At 44.7% G+C, this 21,974-nt stretch overlaps 1 protein-coding gene across 2 annotated transcripts in view; it reads left to right on the top strand.

Moving 5' to 3' along the window:
• The window catches only part of DRP2 (dystrophin related protein 2), a 52,691-nt gene that overhangs the window by 6,684 nt on the left and 24,033 nt on the right, over nucleotides 1-21,974 (top strand). For both annotated transcript variants that reach the window (XM_087728391.1, XM_087728392.1), the window contains exons 2-12: nucleotides 76-229; nucleotides 10,756-10,889; nucleotides 10,982-11,138; nucleotides 12,478-12,598; nucleotides 14,874-15,142; nucleotides 15,808-15,954; nucleotides 16,704-16,782; nucleotides 17,621-17,681; nucleotides 19,064-19,125; nucleotides 20,299-20,373; nucleotides 21,039-21,240. In XM_087728391.1, the coding sequence (XP_087584517.1) occupies nucleotides 122-229; nucleotides 10,756-10,889; nucleotides 10,982-11,138; nucleotides 12,478-12,598; nucleotides 14,874-15,142; nucleotides 15,808-15,954; nucleotides 16,704-16,782; nucleotides 17,621-17,681; nucleotides 19,064-19,125; nucleotides 20,299-20,373; nucleotides 21,039-21,240 (1,415 nt within the window). In that variant the 5' untranslated portion in view covers nucleotides 76-121. The remainder of the gene's footprint in view (nucleotides 1-75; nucleotides 230-10,755; nucleotides 10,890-10,981; nucleotides 11,139-12,477; nucleotides 12,599-14,873; nucleotides 15,143-15,807; nucleotides 15,955-16,703; nucleotides 16,783-17,620; nucleotides 17,682-19,063; nucleotides 19,126-20,298; nucleotides 20,374-21,038; nucleotides 21,241-21,974) is intronic.

Here is a 21,974-nt window from a genome sequence, read left to right as displayed (position 1 = left end):
GCCAAGGTTGAGATTCTGCTGTCGATCCTGGGGAAAGATGGAATGACACTTCTTCGTCTTCTGCCTTCCTTTCAGTTGCCACTGCTCAGCCAGGGGTTGGTCCTCATGAGCGCCTGTTCTAATGCAGCCCATGGTCATGCAGGGATGCTCATTCACCCTCCCCAGATGTCGTGAATGGCACAACGCCGGGACATCCCGTCGCAACAGCACCTCCTACCCTCACTCTCAGGTAAGACCTTTAAGCTCCACCCAAACGGCTGTCTTTGCCTTACCTGTGCACGGGGTTACTCTGTGGCTTAGCACTTCACCTGCATGGATCTGATAAAGAAAATGATCCCTAAACTTGCAACCATGGAACCAGGCTCATAATATGGGCACCAACCTGAAATTTCATTTCTTTTTTTCATCCAGCTGGCTTTCATGGTGAAGGTGGGACTGGAACTCACAGTCACCTGGTGATTGGCCCAAAGTCATCCAGTCAGCTTTCATGCCTATGGCAGGATTAGAACTCACTACATCCTGGTGATTGGCCCAAGGGTCACCAAGATGACTTTAAATGGCTATTGCAAGACTTGAACTCACGGTCTCTGCTTTCTAGTTTGGTGCCTTAGCCACTAGGTCAAAGTGTCTATTTCCCCTGCTGTAACTGGCCTTCTGTTTTCTACTCCAGCCTTACTCCATGACCAGGGTGGCGGGCAAATACTTTCTGAGTTATTTAAAAAATGCAAGGGTTGGAGAAGTTTCTCCATACCATCCATGATAGTTTGTAGAAGGTCATCAACAGAGAGAGGTTTAGCCCTCAGAACGGCGCTAAAGCGAGGCAAAACTGCATCCCGTTTTGGTTGCCACAATGTAAAAAAAAACAGGGAGACTCTAGAAAGAGTGCAGAGAAGAGCAACAAAAATGATTAGGGGACTGGAAGCTACTGGAAGTTTTGAAGAAGATGTTGGATAACCATTTGTCTGAAGTGGTGTAGGGTTTCCTGCCTAAGCAGGGGGTTGGACTAGAAGAACTCCAAGGTCCCTTCCAACTCTGCTATTCTATTCCATTCCATTCTATTCTATTCTATAGAGGTGTTGTGTAGCACATCAGGCTGGTTGATGGAAGAAGAAAGTGTCAGAGCTGGAACAAAAGTGAGAAGGGACTTTTCATCCCGTGCTTGTAGGCGAGTTGGAGCAAGGAAATGCCCTTTGAAGCAAAAATCTGTGGGAGAACCTTGTTGATGGGAATGGAATCCTCTTGGTGAAAACAATGCATGTTTTCCTTCTTTGGTGCTAAGGATTGGGTGTGAGCCACAAATTCCTGCCCTCCCAAGAGAAAACAGACCCCTTAAGAATTCCAGATGCATTAAAATGGAAAAATGCATAAGAATTGAAGTACTAGAGGAGATGTATAAATAATATAATGAGGATTATATAAACTTGATAAATGTGATAAGAGATTATTAACAATGTTAGCGCAAACTGGATCAATATAAATGAAACTTAGTTAAATTTGTTCATATGTAATAGAGAAACGTTTACGTAGAACAAGGAAGATATAGATGAAGGTAGAGATAACGATGAGGAGTTAGGCATTTTTTTAATAGATATGTTTGAACAATATAATAAGGATTACTTAAATTTGAGAAATGTGATAGAGATTACTAATATTGCTATTGTGAATTGGATTAATATGAATGATACCCAGAACCAATGCTCTTCACACACAATATAAAAGCATAACTTAAAAAAAATATTAAAAAAAAAGATTCCAGATGTTAGTGTCAGAAGAATAATTTGGGGTTCCAACTGGAACTGGGACTGCGCAAGAATAAATAAAATAAGAGCCAGACAGTTGTGAGGAAAGAAGAAATATTCATTTCTAAAAGCAAAACAGTTTCTCCTTAAGGGCAGGCTGCAGAGAAATGGGGAACAGCAGGATATTTTTTATAGAGAGAGTTTTATAGGGTGAGTTCCGTAGGATGAGGTGTCTATATGCTGATTCTAGGGTGATGCTTGAGAGGTTTATATAGGTGTGTTTATTCTTGGGAACAAGCAATTCCACTGGGAGGCCTAATTTAATTAACTCTGTTTGTGTTTGCAGACAGTATCCTTTGATAAGTGGATTAGGTTTAGGTAACGTATTTGGGTTCGAGGAAGTTTGCTAATTTTAGTCGATTAAAACTTAGTTGCAGCTTGACTGTCAGTTACTATCTAGTGGAGACACTGATTCTCAAACCGTGGTGGAATCTGTTAATATTTTAAGGGACGATGGAAACAGTATCATGAGTAAATTATACAGTATTTGAATACAAAACATCTCCCTAAACCACATGCCACCGTCATCCCTTCAAAAGTGTGGCATAGAGATGGAAGGGGATCTGTGAATCTCCCACCTAGAACTTCAGAAGTGCAATTTTCAGTAGCCCCAGATGGGATGGTCCATGGAAGTTAGCAAAGTGTGGACCCCCCCCCCTCCAAAGCACCCCTCTTGCCTGTATGATGGGTTTCAAGAGCATGGGAATTGGAGTCCTGAGCTAGGACAGCAGTATGGGCAAAGGGAGAGGGTCGCATGCCTTTAAGAGCAGGCTGGAGAAGCAGTTTTGCAGACGAGAGGCAGTGGGCAAGGGCCCCATATTTGCATAGCTACTAAAGATGGACAAATCCCATCCTTTTGCTCCTGTCAGTTATTGATTTCATCACATCACTCCCTTGAATATTGGGGGAACTAGAAGGAAGGCTGAGAATATGGCTCTTCAGTTGAAAGCTTTCACTGCATGGATTCCATGGATTCCATGACCACGTGGCTGAACATTTCTTCCATCAGATTCCGAGAGCCTCAACCATTGTTTGAATGGAATAGGATGGAATGGAATGGAATAGAATAGAATAGAATTCTTTATTAGCGAAGTGTCATTGGACACACAAGGAATTTGTCTTTGGTGCAGATCCTCTCAGTGTACATAAAAAGACAAGATACATTCGTCAAAAAGCATAAGGTACAACAGTTACTGATAGCCATATAAGTACTTGGGAATAACAAATAAGCAATCAGGAAACAATCAATATCAATATAAATCCTAAGGATACAAGCAACAAAGTTACAGTCCTGCAGTCATAAGTGGGAGGAGATGGGTGATAGGAACGATGAGAAGACTCATAGTAATAGTAATGCAGCCTTAGTGAATGGTTTGACAGTGTCGAGGGAATTAGTTGTTTAGCAGAGTGATGGCATTGGGGAGAAAACTGTCCCTGTGTCTAGTTGTTCTGGTGTGCAGTGCCCTATAGCATCATTTTGAGGGTAAGAGTTGAAACAATTTATGTCCAGGATGCGAGGGGTATGTAGATATTTTCACAGCCCTCTTTTTGACTCGTGCAGTATACTGGTCCTCAATGGAAGGCAGGTTGGTAGCCATGTTTTTTTTCTGCAGTTCTAATTATCCGTTGAAATCTGTGTCTGTCTTGTTGGGTTGCAGAGCCAAACCAGACAGTTATGGAGGTGCCGATGACAGACTCAATCATTCCTCTAGAGAACTGTATCAGCAACTCTTTGGGCAGTTTGAGCTTCGTGAGTTGGCGCAGAAAAAAGCATTCTTTGTTGTGCTTTTTTGTTGTAGAAGAATATTTCTTTCTACCCATTCCCGATTCCGTAGGGCTACGTCAAATGTGATGTGGGATCTTCATCCCAAGCCCATTTCTAGCACAGACCCTGCCTCCCCTCCCCTCCCCTCCCTCCTCTCCCTGTGCCTGGAAGATCTCATCCCAAAGGCCGTCCCAATCCCGGTTGACCCAGCTTCCTTTTGCCTGAGACATGAAAAGTCAAGCGTGACTGTCACACGTCCATGCTTGGGGGAGTTCAAGAGCCTCCTCACCCGTAACATTTAAGCCTTCCTTGCCCGTAAGCAGTTCTACGTTCTCTCCCTTGTTGTCCCCCTCCCCCGCCCCTCCCGAGTCAACATGGCTTGGAAGTTGCTGGAATTCCACCTAGACAAAGCCCCAATTCACGCAGAGAACGGTCGGCTGTCATTGTGCCACCACCTCCTGCAGATTCCAAAGCGGGCAACGCCTGAAGGCAACAAGCAACATCTCTGGGCCCTCCCTGCCCTGCCCTTTCTGTCCCTTCTCCCTTCCCCGTTTCTTCTCAACATTTGTTTTGGGAGGGGAGGTTGTTTGGAGACATAGGGAGCTGGCAGCCAGGCAGGGGCTTCCCCATGGAGCTCTACTCCAACTTCTGAATAGGTAAGCCATGGTCTACAGAGGTTGAATGCCTGCCTTGATCTCCAAAGAAAGCCACTGTGCAGAGATCTGATGTGCCGATGGGGAGAATTGAGAGAAGGGGAGGAGTGGATTGGCCAAACGGACTTCTCTTGTAGTGGTAACGACTGGTAGTTTGAGACGGAAGCTGGAAAACGGCAGACAAGTAATTCAAGAATGTTTGAGTTCAATTATGGATGAATGGTTGCAGACATTTTGATTGCCACAATGTAAAAAAGATGTTGAGACTCTGGAAAGAGTGCAGAGAAGAACAACAAAGAGGATTAGAGGATTGGAGGCTAAAACATATGAAGAACGGTTGCAAGAACTGGGTATGTCTAGTTTAATGAAAAGAAGGACTAAGGGAAACATGATAGCAGTGTTCCAATATCTCAGGGGCTGCCCCAAAGAAGAGGGAGTCAAGCTATTCTCCAAAGCACCTGAAGGCAGGACAAGAAGCAATGGGTGGAAACTAATCAAGGAGAGAAGCAACTTAGAACTAAGGAGAAATTTCCTGACAGTGAGAACAATTGACCAGTGGAACAGAAGTTGCCTCCAGAAGTTGTGAATGCTCCAACACTGGAAGTTTTTAAGAAGAGATTAAATAACCATTTGTCTGAAGTGGTGTAGCATTTCATGCCTATGCAGGGGGTTGGACTAGAAGACCTCCAAGGTCCCTTCCAACTCTGTTATTCTATGGTGAATTTTACCTACGAGGTTCAGTCCAACTCTGTTAAATCTGTTTTTTAAAAGAGAATGGATAACCATTTGTCTGAAATGCTATAGGGTTTCCTGCCTAGGCAGGGGGTTGGACTAGAAAACCTCCAAAGTCGCTTCCAACTCTGTTATTCTGTTCTATTCTAAGTTGATGGAGTAGGTTGAAATGTCAAAACTGACTACTCTGCTCAACGAAAAGAACATAAATACTTTGGTTTCCACATTGAAACCGCTTCTGAACTTCATGCTCGAGGTAGAAAAGAATGAAACTTTTATTTGGGGTTTCACAGGTTAGACTGATAGACTTTTCTAGAAATGACTGGTTCATAATATTATGGGGAAACAAAAAGTTGTGATTTGTTGTGAATGCCTTATTCTACTGTAACAGGTCGGAAGTCAATGCTTCTTTTTCTTTCCCTACCCTTCCTCATTTTTCTTTGCCCTCTCCCCTTTCCTCTTCACATCTTCTTATTTGCTTTTGTGTTTTGTATTTATAATACTTTATCATCATCTTCTTCTTTTGACGACCCCATAATCCCTTGCGGGGTGGAGTCTGGGCAAACGAATGGAGCTAGCAGAGTGTTTACTGGCCCGATGCCCTTCCCGTCACCAATGCAGAGTTTTGTTCGGCAGATACAGTCTCATTGTGTGCACAGAGATAGAAATATTTGTCTCTACCTAGGATCGAACTCACAGCCTCCTGATTGGGAGGCGAGAACTCCACCTGTAGGCTACTGAACCACTCCAATTTATAATACTTTATAGCCCAATAAAAATGTATTTTTTTAAAAAGGCTAGTTGATTTCAAATGAAGAAGGGAGCAATGCCCCATTTCACATTGAGTCTTGGCGCTGGCACCTCCTCTGGCATTGCTCCATGAATGGTGACCTGACCTGGCAGCCTGATCTCTGAGGTTGCTTCTGCCGTCCGTCTTCTTTAAAGAATTTGGATTCCGATAAGAGTTCTCCCCTTGGGCTTCGGGTAACTACGATGGTTACAGAGCAGGCTGAGTTAGTCTGCTTGGGCACGTGGAAAATCCCAGGCGAACACAGTAAGATGCACCACAGCTTTGATGTGAATGATTTATAAAGGGCATCTTTTTAAGCCGGAGCTGGCAGTATTTTCTCTCGCTCTCTTTCTCTCTTTTCATAAATCTGTATTGCTTTTGATGTTGTGGTGTATTAAGGGGAGAGGAGCCTGTCAAATCAAGCCTGGCTTGAAATGGGCAAAGCCGGGCAAACTCTTGACAAGGCTAGGCTGCTATTCAGGGTATATATTCAGGGTATATCTCAATGGAATAAGAAGGTAAGTTTTTATCCGTTACAAATGAGGCAATGCTCCCTAAAATTAGAATAGTGGCTCTGTTAGCATGGAAAGATTTTTGGAACGTGGAGAAACTCTTTGGAACAGCCCTTTTGCCATCTCTAACTCGATCTCTGTCTGGCTGTCTCTCTCTGTCTCTCATCTATATCCATCCATCCATCCATCCATCCATCCATCCATCCATCCATCCATCTGTGTGTGTATATTCTATCATCTCTATCATTTATCTGTCCTTCTATCTCTCTATAAGGGACGCAATGGCTCAGTGGCTAAGACACTGAGCTTGTCGCTCAGAAAGGTTGGCGGTTTGGTGGTTCAAATCCCTAGCTCTGCGTAACGGATTGAGCTCCTGTTACTTGTCCCAGCTTCTGCCAACCTAGCAGTTCGAAAGCACGTAAAAAATGCAAGTAGAAAAATAGGGACCACCTTTGGTGGGAAGGTAAAAGCGTTCTGTGCACCTTCGGCACATTTAGTCATGCGGGCCATATGAACACAGAGACATCTTCGGACAGTGCTGGCTCTTTGGCTTTGAAACGGAGATGAGCACTGCCCCCTAGAGTTGAGAACGACTAGCACACATGTGCAAGGGGAACCTTTACCTTATCTATCTATATCTACAGTATTTATCATCTTTCTATATATCATTTTTCTTTCTTTCTTTCTTTCTATCTATCTATCTATCTATCTATCTATCTATCTTTCTATCATCTATCTACCATTATCTTAGTTCTCTCTCTAATCTTGTTTCTTTAACCTGTTATATCTATTTATCATATTTCTCTCTCACACACGCTCTCTCTCTCTCTCTCCATTTCCCTTGCTCTCTTGTTCACTCTCTTTGCATAAAACTATTTCAGGTCTCCAATTAGTAACCATTAATTTGCAGAGTGCAATTGTTCATCTCCCTCATTTTCTCTACGTTTCCTGATAAAATAATTCCTTAATGGCCTGTGATAGAGGCATAATGAAAATGTTACAGGTCTGCTTTGAACAAGATTTTAAAAAAAAAAGTCAGTCCGTGGTAGGAGACTGTATTGGAGAAGTCCTCCATTCAGCTACCTACCGGATTTCTAACTGGGTTTGTGCTCCTGCAGACTGTGGAATATTAGGACAGATAAGGCTGCTCTCAAAAGTAAACCTTCCATGAAGAAGTTGATGATGCTTAAATGTAGCCATGCTAAAACACTTGGGACAAAAGAACTGCAGATGGAAGCAGTACTAAAGTATCCCATTTTCTGTGTCACTGGTATTTGCTCTGCAGTAATAATCTCTTTGTAGTGAAATCTCGCTTTAATTGCCAAGAGGAAAAAAAAGATCCATTGCAACTCTCATTGGGAATCAAATCCCAATTGAAGCCAACACAGGGTGCCTGAAGAATTCAAAACATTTTTGAGCCCCATTTTTCTCTCTGACATCTTTGGGGTTTTTCCCCCCAGCAGATTTTTTAAAAAAAAATGCAAGCAGGTAACAAGCGGTTTGTCGTGCAATCAACCAGAAATTCAGACTGGATTTGACATTTTAATTCATCTATTGAGTCTTTCCCAAGGACACTGTGGGCAGATGATGTTTGGTAGTATTAAAAGTACCGTTGCAGGTTATGGGCTGCTCCCAGTGAAGCTGCCTTTCGCAATTGACTGACAGTGATTTTGTCAATGCCGATGGTGTTCCAGTGTTGCTCCAGTTGTTTTGGGATTGTACCAAAGCCACTAATGGTTATGGGTACTATTATTATTGTTATTATACAATTGTATCACAGCGGCCAGTTGTTTCACCGGACTTGGCATTGGTTACTAGTCGGGCCCCACCCAGGGGCCTAGGACGTTGTAACGTATTTTCGTAATGTGCGTGCAGATCCAAGCAGTGCGGCTTTTTGCATTTGACTGATGGTGATTTTGTCAATTTTTAACTGTTTTAAATGTAATTTCAGTGCTTTTGGAATAGCACCCAGTGTGCCAATTACCACTGAAATTACCACTGCTGGTTTGTGCCATAATCGTTGAATTTCGATTTTTAAGTCCTGGTATTTCACAATTTTTTCATGTTCCTTCTCGTCGACCCTGCTATCACCTGGTATTGCGATGTCTATGATTGTAACCTTATTTTTCTCAATCAGTGTGATGTCTGGTGTATTATGCGCCAGTATTTTGTCTGTCTGTATGCGAAAATCCCATAAGATCTTGACCATCTGATTTTCGGTGACTTTTTCAGGCTTATGTTCCCACCAGTTGGTTGTTGTTTTAATATTATACTTTTTGCACAAATTCCACTGGATCATTTGTGGTGCTGAATTGTGCCGCAATTTATAATCAGTCTGCGTGATTTTTTTACAGCAGCTGATTATTATTATTATTATTATTATTATTATTATTATCATCATCATCATCATCATCATCATCATCATCATCATCATCATCATCATAGTTATTGTTGTCATCCAATTTATTTTGCTGCCCATCTCACTGTTCAAGGCAACTCTGAGCTGGGAAAGGCTAACATATAAAACCAACAGCGGAAACAGTAGCCCGATGGTAGCCTTTGTTTTAAAAAAAAGATCATTGAAATAAAACGTTTGGGAAAAGCAGCTTCTTAGAACAAAATGGCAAATGGATTGCACCTCTTGCAGTGCTGTTTGCTTTTGAACCTCTTTGGTTAGAGAAGAAATTGGGTACTCTGCTTAAGGGGAAAAAAGGATTTGGTCTGCAGTGATTTGATTTGGGGTGCTTCTCTTTGCGATTGCCGAAACGCACAGAAATCGAAAGTGGGCATGCATGCCCCTGAAATAACGTGGTGCTGTGAAATGTGCCAAGCTGAAACGGGGAAATGGTACTGTTTGGTGTTTACATTGCCAGACTCCCTCCGTGTTGATCTGGCACAAGGGAGCCTGCCGAGAGGGAAACCAACACGAATTTGATAAAAGACAGAGTGCAAGAAGCTAACACAGGAGCAGACAGATGGCCAAATGCCCTCCTGAGGTGCCCTTCCCCAATTTTAAACGCCTACAACACATTATGACACACTTTGAGTGAATGGAAGATGTGCATTCATTCAGAGCATCTTGGCTTATGACAATCTGGGTCGAAGCTTCAGAATGCAAACTATGAGCTGGGTCAAAAAAAAAGCAATAAGAGAAAATAAATACCTCGAAGTGTGTGTGTTCTGTAGTTGAGTAGCAACAAGCTGAATAGAAAATGTGGGGAAAAGGAAAGCCTCCCTTGAGTTGAGGTCAACTGCTGAGGGCTTCATGGAAGCATCAATGTAGCTTTTGTGGAAAATGGGATATGGGACCTGGAAGTGGTTTTCTGGTGTCTCCTTCTGGGATGTTTTTTAACACATCCCACTTTAACCTTTGGCCGGGGATGGCCTTCTGTTGAATGATCAACCAGTACCAGACTTGCTCCGTTGTGTGACATCAGCCAAAGATAGCTAGGTGATCCTGGATGGATGGTCAGCACCAGGGGTGGGTTTCTCGCCCCGTTCCAACCGGTTCGGTTGGAACGAGGCTGGTGACGTCCTCGCGCACGCGCGCGGCGCACGCATGCGTACTAGCGTCTGTGCAATGCTCCAGCTGTTCCTGGAGGATCGCGCAGGCGCTGTATGCGTCCTGCGCATGCGTGGAAGCGCAGAATTCGGCAAAACCGGGTAAGGAGCGGGCGCGCGCGGGCGCGGGGGGGGGGGCTTCGCCGTTCCCGGAAGTTACTTACTTACGGGTTCGGCGACCAACCGGATCGCAGGGACCGCCGCGAACCGGTTGAAACCCACCCCTGGTCTGCACAATAGCTTCCCATGGTTCACCGACAAAAGGGCGACCAACAAAAGTGCGCCGAACTAAACCGCGGTGACAAAACCGTAAGTTCTAAACTGCGCCGACGAATGAGTGCTGAAGCGTGCCGACAACAGCGCGCCGACAGAGGTGCGCTCTAAACCTAACCCTAACCCTAAACCTAACCCTTACCTTAACTTAAATCGCACTTCTGTCGGCGCGCTGTTGTCGAAACTTTACTCCAAGCAAATGTTTGCCGTGAGCTGCTGACTCTCCATCACCCCATGAAGTGTACTCCCCTCCCTTTCAAGCACAATTTTGGTTGCTAATATTATTCTGCCTTTCTGCCCATGGGATGCCCAATGTAACAAGTAACTAAAACTCAAAGATCTAAATAATCATCAGCCGCAGGGGGGAGCCTGCAAGGTGGCTGTATTAGAGGAGTTGATTGGTATTCTCTCGCAATCTTGGTTTTCCAATTTTTTAATTCTAATTTGCACTTCAGTGTTTTAATACCTGTCATGCTGCTTTAATTGTCCCTGAGGTTCTAGGACAACCAGTGTCACATTCTATGAGAAAGACAGCTACATAAATCTGCTGAATAAATAAATGGCAATTATTTAGGGGGGGCGGGCAGGGGACAGGATGCCTGAATCAAATTGATTCTGTTCCTTTTGTGCTTTCCCCTTCCTTGATCAGGCTCTCTGTCTTCACACTTAGGTTAAAACAGCCCACGATGGCACCATACCAGCCAGCCTGAACCAAAAGCCTCCCAACGGTGCTGTTGGGCCCCAGATGACCTTGGAAATGAATCTGTGCTGGAATGAGATTAAGAAGAAATCACACAGCCTTCGGTAAGCGGGATCAAATGTCCCGAGTGTAACTTTGCTTCGACGTCTTCTCTTTTCTCTCCTTCCCGGGTTCGACATCTCCTTTGTCTCCTCAGGGCTCGCCTTGAGGCCTTCTCGGATCACAGCGGCAAGCTACAGATTCCTTTGCAGGAGATCATTGACTGGCTTAGCCAAAAAGATGAGGAAATTTCTGCCCAGCTACCACTCCGTGGGGACGTTCTCCTGGTACAGCAGGAGAAAGAGAGGCATACGGTAAGCACCAACAGTCCATGCCAATCCTAGCATCATGCAGAGGATCTGAGAAAGCCAACAGGTTTCCCAACCCCTCATGCATGGTTAGGGAAAATGATAAAGCAACTTATAGCTTTAAAGCAAGAAATAATCCTGTGAGGTATATTACCAGAAAAATATGACAAAGGGGTGGTATATGTAATATTGCATGGGTTGACAGCATTTGCACAATATTGGAAAAATGAGGGAATTCCTACAGATGCAAACATAATTTAAAAAATATTAGACTGTGCGGAAATGGATAGATTAACATTAAAGATAGAAGATAAAGAAGATACAGAATATTTTTTAATATGGGATTTTTTTTACCAATGGTTAGACAATAAAGGTAGAAATTAGAAGTTGGAAGAATACCACTATGTACAAGTAAATATTATTATTCTTATTATTGTTGTTATGTATAAGTAAATTGATCCAGACAATATGTTTTTTTATTAAGCACTCATGTACGTTAAAGAAAAATATACAAATAAAATTTATATATAGATTTAAAAAAAAGAAGTTTCCAGAGATCTATCTCTGATTCCCCCCTCCCCCCGGTGGACGAAAATGCTAAAATAATATTTATTTATTTGTTTGATTTTTATCCCACGTCTTTGGAGATTCTCAATCATCTTGGTCTCGGTTGTCCCTTTTCCCCAAGGCAACTGGGCTTTCCTGTTTTTTTTTTCCTTTGAAAACATTTCGCTTCTCATCCAAGCATCTTCTAAACCGAACTGAACCGAAGAAGCTTTTGGGGTGAGAAGTGAAACATTTTCAAAGGAAGAAAAAAAAACGAAAACCAGGAAAGTCCAATTGCCTTTTGGAAAAAACACCTTTAGGATGCTTTTATCCCAGCTTTACCATTTTTTTTTTATAAATACCAGTAACTCATATTGGGGTTGAGGTAGAGCTTAATCAGTCCATTAACATTCCTCTGGTGTGTCTTGAGCTCATGATGTCCTCAAGTCCACTTCCAAAATCTACATTGAGAAGGTTGCAAGGGTGACCCTTTCCAGAGTCCTAAAGCTGCCATTTCTAACTAGTACATAAGATCCAAAAAAGAGTTGATTCAACCAAAGCAAATAGTGAGTTTATAAGGCAGTGTTTCTCAACCTTGGCAACTTGAAGATGTCCGGACTTCAAGTCCCAGAATTCCCCAGCCAGCGAATGCTGGCTGGGGAATTCTGGGAGTTGAAGTCCGGACATCTTCAAGTTGCCAAGGTTGAGAAACACTGTTATAAGGGCTTTTATCTTGTGTATGGACACAGTATTTACTGGAGTTCCCTTCAGTTCTTCTGGTCTTCTCTCCCTGATGTAGGCCTTCATGGAAGAAGTGAAGTCTCGGGGACCATACATTTATTCCGTTTTGGAGTCGGCTCAAGTTTTCCTTACTCAGCACCCATTTGAAGAAGTGGAAGATGTAAATCTTGACAGCAAAGGTTGGCACATCTGCTTGTTTTCTCCCTCCGTCTGGCCTCGCGCTTTCCAAACATTTTCTCTTATTCTTAACTCCCTCAGAACTTAAAAAGTCTGCCAGCTCAGCGGGGGGGGGGGGGATGTGTGTTGGCTTGTGAATTGGTCTTTCAACCTAACTTCTCATCTTGAAAAACAATCTCTCCAAACAGTATTAGTGGATACCGTAATGCCTTCCTGCTTTTCAAAGGAATATTGAGCCACGGTGGCGCAGTAGTTAGAGTGCAGTACTGCAGGCTACTTCTGCCGATCGCCGGCTGCCAGCAGTTTGGCAGATCGAATCTCACCAGGGTCAAGGTTGACTCAGCCTTCCATCCTTTCGAGGTCGGTAAAATGAGGACCAAGATTGTTGGGCACGAGCGGCTGACTCTGTAAACCGCTTAGAGAGGGCTGTGAAAGGACCGTGAAGCAGTATATAAATCTAAGTGCTATTGCTCCTGCTAGTATCTTAGGGAGACCTTTATTAATAGTTTATGGCTTAAAAGCAGGGGTGAAATGCTAGTGGCTCAGACCGGTAGTTAAAAAAAAATGCTACTGGTATTTTCGATGATCAGCTGTGACACACGATTTATATTAGCTAGAATCGTTGGATTTCCTGCTTTCTAGCTAATCTAAATTACGTGGCATAGTGGATTCCCCCCAACCCCCCACCGGCTGTTCTACTTCCCTTTGCAGACTCGGAAGGCTTCAAAATGTTCCTTTTTTAGCGCTGCGCGATTGCACCTCAGGTGCGCATGCACACACAAAGGGCGCGCAAAGCTCACGCTCGGTAGCAGACTCACTGAACCAGTAGCAGGCGTCAGAGGAGGTCACTGCTGCTTAAAAGCCCAGTCCAGCCAAAGTCCTTTGATAGGAAAAGATTGCCCAGAATGAATAAGAACCTTTCTGAAGGAACTGGGAAAATCAAATATTCAAAATTAGGATGCCTAGTGGACCCAAATTATTGATAGCCAGCTATTCCAGCAACAGTACATCAAGGGTTGTCTCTTGACTGGGATGCCAGGCAGGTAGCCGTGATCTTCCCATGGATATCATTCCATTCCTCTTCTCCAAACCGTCATCTCTCAATCTACCCCTGCTGAGTATGCTCTGTCTTCATTGAATGTTCATTTTTCCTCTCTGCCCACAGATACTTTCCCCCTTTCCCTTAAATACATTTTTATACTTCTTCATATGTGACCTTGGGAAGTTTCTTCTGTATCCATGATACAGACTTCCCATGCACTCATAAATTCAGGAGGCCCCACCATTCATGCAGAGGAAATGAGTACATTTGTGGATGTTAACCTGGAACCATAGTGAAAACAATGCTATCCAACTTTCCTTCCCTCGCATCTCCTCCTCCTCCTTTTTCCTCCCAAAACCTGTTCGCCTTCTATTTTTAATCTACTGCTAATTTATTTATCGCTGAAATATGTACAACCTCCTGAATCATAAGCAGCATAAAATAGATGCCAGCTGTTGGTTATCACAAGTAGAACAGAGTGATCAACCTCCTCTCCATACTGGTGAGTTTCTGACCAAAATGGTATATTTCAGAATGGTCCTCTTGTTCAGGGGTCTCCAACCTTGGCAACTTTAAGACTTGTGGACTTCAACTCCCAGAATTGGGAGTTGAAGTCCACAGTTCTTAAAGTTGCCAAGATTGGAGACCCCTGAACAAGAGGACCATTGGTCTGATCCTATAAGTTGTTCTAATGTTCTCCTCTCCACTCTGATGTTTGAAAGTTCATTGGTCTTTTAAAAGAAAGTCTGTTAAAAAAAAGACTTTCTTTTTTTAATAAAAAGTTTTTTGCTTTTTTATTTTCCAACATATAAACATTTCATCTTTCCTTAAACTGTGTGTCGTCTGGGTGCAGATATCTATGTGCAACAGCTTTCTGCATTTACAACATATTTCACATTAATATTAATTCTCTAATCTTAAAATTACAATATATTAAGCAATTGAACATTATTAACCTATTCATTTTCCTCTTAACGTATCTTCTAATAAAAATATGAAACTAACATTAATCATGATTATCTTCATCATTATAATACTAACAATTGTCATCTTGTTTACACCTCTATCCTAATGTATTTTCTACTCATCTTCTTCTCTCATTTCCAATTTCCCCTTTTTTCCCTCTAACCATTGATAAAATACTTCTCAAAGTCTATCAGATTTTCTGATGACACCATTGCAGTACTTGAAATTCAACATCAGGTCTTCTCCCTCCTCAATGCTCTCTTTTTTAGATGTCTCCCCAAGACACCGGATCCAGAATATCAGCCGTTTTGTGTGGAAGCAGGCAACGGTGGCCAGCGAACTGTGGGAGAAGCTGACCGCCCGCTGTGTCGACCAGCACCGTCACATTGAGAGGACTCTAGAGCAGCTGCTGGAGATCAAGGCGACCATGGAAGAACTCAGCACCACCCTCAACCAAGCTGAAAGTGTGCAAGAGACATGGGAGCCCATTGGAGACCTCTTCATCGATTCTTTGCCAGAGCACATCCAGGCCACCAAGGTAATCTTTGGTTACTCATCCTGCACTTGTCTAAGAGATCTGCAGGCAAGGGTCGGCAACCTGCGGCTCTGGAGCCGCATGTGGCTCTTTCATCTCTCTGCTGAGGCTCCTGGTCACTGGCGGTAAAAGGAAAAATGGTCGGTAAAAGGAAAAAGGGTGCTGTGCTAGGAGGAGACTATGGTGGGGGAACCGGACTTGTGGTTGGCTCCAGAATTGAATGGGGGCATGTAGTTAGGACCTTTGTGGCTCTTTGAGTGTTTAAGGTTGCTGACCCCTGAATTAAGCAGAGGAAGAAACTGTAGATTCAGCATCTCATTGTGCATTAAGACTAGAAGCATGCAAAGTAACTAGAGTCCAATGTTGTGTTGAGTCAGGTCTGTAGAGTAGAGGCCAGCGAGGCGCTCCTCGACCTGAGTGACCTTGAGTTGGCCATGCCTGCCCAGTCACATGACCACCTAGCCACGCCCACCCAGCCAATCATTAGTCAGATCATATTAGTGGTCCACAGGATTTAAAACTGTGAATTTAGTGGTCCCTGAGGTCCGAAAGGTTGGTGATCCCTGTTCTAGGTTACTTAATTATTTGCTTTCTTTCTGTCTCTGTCTCTTCCCCTCCCCTGCTCTTTAATCTCTCCTGCTTTTTCTTGGACGGATGTGGCTCCCCAGTTGTTCCAAGAGGAGCTCTCCCCCATGAAAGACGGGGTGAAACTTGTGAACGACCTTGCACACCAGCTGGCTATCTCCGACGTTCACCTGTCCATGGAGAACTCCCGTGCTCTCGAACAGATCAACACACGCTGGAAACAACTACAGGTGAGACACCTTGGACAAAACTTGGAGCTGTGATGGTGAACATGTGGCACCCGTTCCCGCAGTGGCACGCAGAGCCCTGTTGCCTGGCATGCACGTCGTCGCCCATTCCTCTTCCGGATTTCTTGCGTGCGTGCGCATGTGATGATTAGCTGACCTTCATGTGTGTGGCAGGGCCAGAAACTGAAAGAGCTGGTCTTCCGTTTTCAGGCCTGAGCATGTGTGCCAGCCAGCTGATCGCCACATGTGCATGTGTGCCAGTAACCAGAAGACTAGCTTGCCAGTACCCGTGCCGGAAATCAGAAGTTCATTTCTGGTGCACGCATACCCCCCTAAACAACTCCTCTTTCAGGTTGCAGCCGAACAACCACACACGCATGCTCCGTTTTCAGCAGTCGGTGCCGTAAAGGTTTGCCGTCACTGACTTGGAGCAACCTGGTGCCTAGTCTGGTCTGCTTTCGACCCAGATCCTCCTCCCCCACTCCCATACTTCCCAAAATATAGACAAGCGGACTTGGAAGCAACCTGTTGTGTATGTTTTTATCGGTTATTATCGGTTGGGTTATTACCCAACTTCAGCTTTCCCTGTGAATGGGCACATTTGGGTTGTGCTGAACTACTAATCCCATGGGGAGGATTCGGCGGGAGAACAGCTGGCCTCTAGATGTTGCTCAGCCACGAACTGCTTGCTCGGACCGAAAGGCTGAACTTTTCGCACAACTTAAGTTTTGATGGGTCCATCTTCCACACAGGTCTCCATCAATGACCGTCTGAAGCACCTTCAAGATGCTCACCGGGACTTTGGGCCAGGATCTCAACACTTCCTCTCAAGTAGGTGCACTGGGGATATTTTTTCTAAATGGGGAATTGCTCTCATTTTATATACTCGTGGGATTTTATACACCGGTGGCATAAAATGAGAGCAACCACTTCCTTCTAGCACTGATGATGTTACCTAATAAGGTAATGAAACATCTGCAAGAAAACAACCAAGCTCAGAGAGCACCAAGGAATCTACAGTCCTTTTCATCTTCCTCCTTATTCCTCTCCCTTATAGCAATAGCAATAGCAGTTAGACTTATATACTGCTTCATAGAGCTTTCAGCCCCCTCTAAGCGGTTTACAGAGTCAGCATATTGCCCCCAACAACAATCCGGGTCCTCATTTTACCCACCCCGGAAGGATGGAAGGCTGAGTCAACCCTGAGCCGGTGAGATTTGAACAGCCGAACTGCAGAACTGCAGTCAGCTGAAGTAGCCTGCAGTGCTGCATTTAACCACTGCGCCACCTCGGCTATGATGAAGTTACCTAGTTGGGTAATGAAACATCTGCAAGAAAACAAGCAAGCTCAGAGAGCACCAAGGACCCCATAGTCCTTCTCCTCCTCCTCCTCCTGTCTCCTCCTCTCCCTTCTAGCACCGATAATGTTACCTCGTAAGGTAATGAAACATCTGGAAGAAAACAAGCAAGCTCAGAGAGCACCAAGGACCCCATAGTCCTTCTCCTCCTCCTCCTCCTCCTCCTGTCTCCTCCTCTCCCTTCTAGCACCGATAATGTTACCTCGTAAGGTAATGAAACATCTGGAAGAAAACAAGCAAGCTCAGAGAGCACCAAGGACCCCACAGTTCAACCTTGAGCTAACAAACATTCTCTTGCTTTTCCTTTGCAGCCTCAGTCCAGGTCCCCTGGGAGAGAGCCATTTCTCCCAATAAAGTCCCTTACTACATCAAGTGAGTATCAAGTTATCTCTTACAAAGCTTCCTCCGGTATCTCGACCTTCATTGCTCTTAGCAACCTTCAGCCCTCTTGCCATATCTTTTTCTTTAAACCTTCATTTGTACCTTGTAAAAATCAATATCATTGATTTCCCCCCCTCCCTGTACCAATCAGTTATGTTCTCAATGCAGGAGCCGGAGTGTATTTTTGTATTATTTATATGAGCCTTGGACTCGTGATATTTGTTTCCATCCAAGCTTCCAACTTAAGTATTATTATTATTACCAAAATTCAATAAGCGTGTTGTTAGGGGAGGTTTTCCTGAGCATTTCCCCACCCACCCCCCATCCTAGATCCATGAAGTATCTGAGTTTGTGTCTTTGCAACTGTGTGACAAGCATACTGTGCTTCCCCGAAAATAAGACCGGTTCTTATATTAATTTTTGCTCCAAAAGATCCATTAGGTTAGGTCTTATTTTGTGAAAATATGATACTAAATGCTTCCATCTGGCTGACAATCTTGTCGCTGGTTGGTGCCACAATTTTGAGACAACCTAGCGGTTGGGAAGGAGGAGCACGGCGTGCCAGAGGAGACTGTATGGCAAGGAACGGGTTTTCTGGTCAGCTCCACAATCGATAGGGCTTTCAGTTAGGACAGGTAGTGGAAAAAGGACACCACGCTAGGAGGACACTCTATGGTGGGGGAACCAGACTTCCAGTTGGCAGAGGAAAAGGGCACCATGCTAGGAGGAGACTCTATGATGGGGGAACTGGACTTCCAGTTGGCAGAGGAAAAAGACACCACACTAGGAGACTCTATGGTGGGGGAACCGGACTTCCGGTTGGCAGAGGAAAAAGGACACCACGCTAGGAGGAGACTCTATGGTGGGGGAACCGGACTTCCGGTTGGCAGAGGAAAAAGACACCACGCTAGGAGGAGACTCTATGGTGGGGGAACCAGACTTCCGGTTGGCAGAGGAAAAAGACACCACACTAGGAGACTCTATGGTGGGGGAACCGGACTTCCAGTTGGCAGAGGAAAAAGACACTACACTAGGAGGAGACTCTATGGTGGGGGAACCGGACTTCCGGTTGGCAGAGGAAAAAGACAACATGCTAGGAGGAGACTCTATGGTGGGGGGAACCGGACTTCCAGTTGGCAGAGGAAAAAGACAACATGCTAGGAGGAGACTCTCTGGTGGGGGAACTGGACTTCCGGTCATCTCCAGACTTCCGGTTAGGACCTTTATGGCTCCTGGTGTTTTCTGTGGGAAATGGGTCCAAATGGCTCTTGAGTGGTTACAGTTGCCGACCCCTGGGTTAGGTCTTATTTTGGGGGAAACAGGATAATTAAAGCAGCCTTGCATCTTAATTTATTTCTACTTTATTTTTCTAGCCACCAAGCCCAGACCACATGTTGGGACCATCCAAAGATGACTGAATTATACCAAACGCTGGGTAAGAAACACAGTACGGGTGACCCTCGACTTAACGACCACAATTGAACCCAATGTTTCCATGGCTAAGGGAAACGTGTGTTGAGTGAGCTTTGTCCCGTTTTATGACCTTCCTTGCCACTAGTTAGGTGAAATTGCTGCAATTGTTTAAGTTAGGGACATCGTCGTTAACTGAATCTGGCTTCTTCATGGACTTTGCTTGTTAGAAAGGGGATCACTTAACCCTGGAGAACTGCGACCGTCATCAGTACGAGTCAGTTGCCAAGCATTTGAATTGTGATCATGTGACCACGCGGATACTGCAACGGTCATTAAGTGTGAAAAATGGTCTTTAAGTGTGAAAACTGTTTTCAGTACTGTTATAACTTTGAATGGTCAATAAATGAATTTTTGCAAATCAACAGCTACCTTGGAATGCCATCTCATGGACAGTGGGAACTATCAATAAACTCTAGAACAATCTTTCCCTGCCCTTCACCACCAAATACGTTATACCTATAATTCCCAGGCTGAGTACCACCTGAGAAAACCCCGGAGTTGCAGTTCCAACATGTTTTGGATAGTCTTAAAAAGGCATAGGGATTATTCTGGGGACCCAGATAGTTGGGGGCAATAGGCTGACTCTGTAAACCACTTAGAGAGGGCTGTAAAGCATTGTGAAGTGGTATATGTCTAAGTGCTATTGCAAGCTAACTTTGCCTATTGTCAGGAGTTCGATCCTGACCAGCTCAAGGCTGACTCAACCTTCTGTGCTTCCGAAATTCAGTCAAATGAGGACCCAGATTGTTGGGGGAGGGGGGGAAAGGCTGACTCTGTAAACCGCTTAGAGAGGGCTGTAAAAGCACTGTGAAGCGGTATATAAGTCTAAATGCTATTGCTGTAGCTGATTGGATGTTGCATTAGGAGCCACGGTGGCACAGTGGTTAGAAAGCAGAAAGCTGACTGTGCTTAGGGTTGACTCAGCCTTCCATCCTTCCGAGGTAGGTAAAATGAGATTGTTGGAGCCAAAATGCTGACTCTGAAAACCGCTTAGAGAGGGCTATAAAGTGCTGTGAAGTGGCATATAAGTCTTAAGTGCCATTGCTATTATTGGGAGCCAAGGATCTCCAATATTGTCAAGGGAAAGGATATGAAATTGATGGCTTCTTTCCTTTCTCTTCTTTTCATTTTTCAGCTGACTTAAATAACATCAAGTATTCTGCTTACCGTACGGCCATGAAGCTACGCCGGGTACAGAAGGCTTTGAGATGTAAGCCCTTGTCCTTCCTTGGGTTTCCTTCCTCCATCCTCTCAAGTTGTATTCGCCTCCGATAGAATTCAGATCGGTCTGCACCACAAACTTCATATGTGTCCTTGAAGGAGATGTACACATGTGCTATCTTGTCTGCACACCCATCTCCTCCCGGATGACATTAGTCGAAATGGTATAGCTACTGCTTTTCCTTCCTTCCTTCCTTCCTTCCTTCCTTCCTTCCTTCCTTCCTTCCTTCCTTCCTTCCTTCCTTCCTTCCTTCCTTCCTTCTGTCCTTCCTTCCTTCCTTCCTTCTCTCCCACCCACCCTCCCTCCTACCTACCTACCTACCTACCTACCTACCTACCCTCCCAGTGGTTAGAATGCAGTGTTGCAAGCTAATTTTGCCGATTGCCAGCAATTCGATCTTCTCTGGCTCAAGGTTGACTCAGCCTTCCATCCTTCCAAGGTGGGTAAAATGAGGCCTCAGGTTGTTGGGGGCCATAGGCTGACTCTGCAAACTGCTTAGAGAGGGCTGCCAAGGACTGTGAAGTGATATATAAGTCTATGTGATATTGCTATTGAGATGTGTTGTGGCTGCTTTCCTCTCCCCCCCCCCCCCCAATTTGTCTCCCCACAATAATCTCCTGGTTTGGGCCCTCCTTTTTTTTCCTACCCCACAGTGGATCTGGTGACGTTGTCCACAGCCTTGGAGGTGTTTAATGAACATGAGCTCCAGCCCAGTGACCACGTGATGGACGTGGTGGAAGTGATCCATTGCTTGACCGCTCTGTATGAGCGGCTGGAGGAGGAAAGAGGCATCCTGGTCAACGTCCCTCTCTGCGTGGACATGAGCTTGAATTGGCTGCTCAACGTTTTTGACAGGTACTGGGGACAGACACCTGTGCAGAGAGAAAATACTTGTTAAAACCTCTCTTCCCCCCCCCTCCCTCCCTCTCTCTCTGATTGTTACTTCAGAAAAAAGCAGTCATTTCCTCATTCATCCCCCTGGCGAAAATGAGATGATTACTGTAAGTCAAGGGCGTCAAACTCGAGGCCCACTGGGTTCTTAGCAGTGGTGGGATTCAGCCAGTTCGCACCTATTTGGGAGAACCAGTTGGTAACTTTCTAAGTAGTTCAGAGAACCGATTGTTGGAAGAAATCTCATTTTGGCTTTTTCCACTTTGCAGGGCTAATCCTGTAAGGAAGGCAGGAAGGAAACATTCTGGTGTTGTTTCTAGCCTAACCTTTATTGCCCTGCTTACAGAAACTGCCTCTCCAGTTAACCCTTATTACATTGTCACAGCTAAGGCGAAGCGTCCATCGACCCGAGTGACCTTGAGTTGGACACACCCACCCAGTCATTTGACCACTGAGCCCCACCTCCCAAGATGGTCATTAGGGCAGAGAACCGGTTGTTAAATTATTTGAATCCCACCACTGGTACTTAGACTCTGGAAACAGCTCCCGAGCTCCGTTTTCAGCTGCCATGGCCTCCTGCAACCCTCTGCCGGTGAGAACGGAGCTCGGGAGCCCATTTTCATTGGCAGAGCGCTCAGGCACCACAGGTACCCCCAAGAGGAGTGACGTCGAGCTGGCTAAGCTCATCCTGGCCACGC

This window comes from Thamnophis sirtalis, unplaced genomic scaffold, assembly GCF_051295495.1.
Source record: "Thamnophis sirtalis isolate CommonGarterSnake01/CBP01778 unplaced genomic scaffold, rThaSir2_p1.2 scaffold_13, whole genome shotgun sequence".
Classification (NCBI taxonomy): Eukaryota; Metazoa; Chordata; class Lepidosauria; order Squamata; family Natricidae; genus Thamnophis; species Thamnophis sirtalis.
The sequence above is the reverse complement of the archived record's forward strand: the minus strand, read 5'-3'. Positions and strand labels throughout refer to the sequence as shown.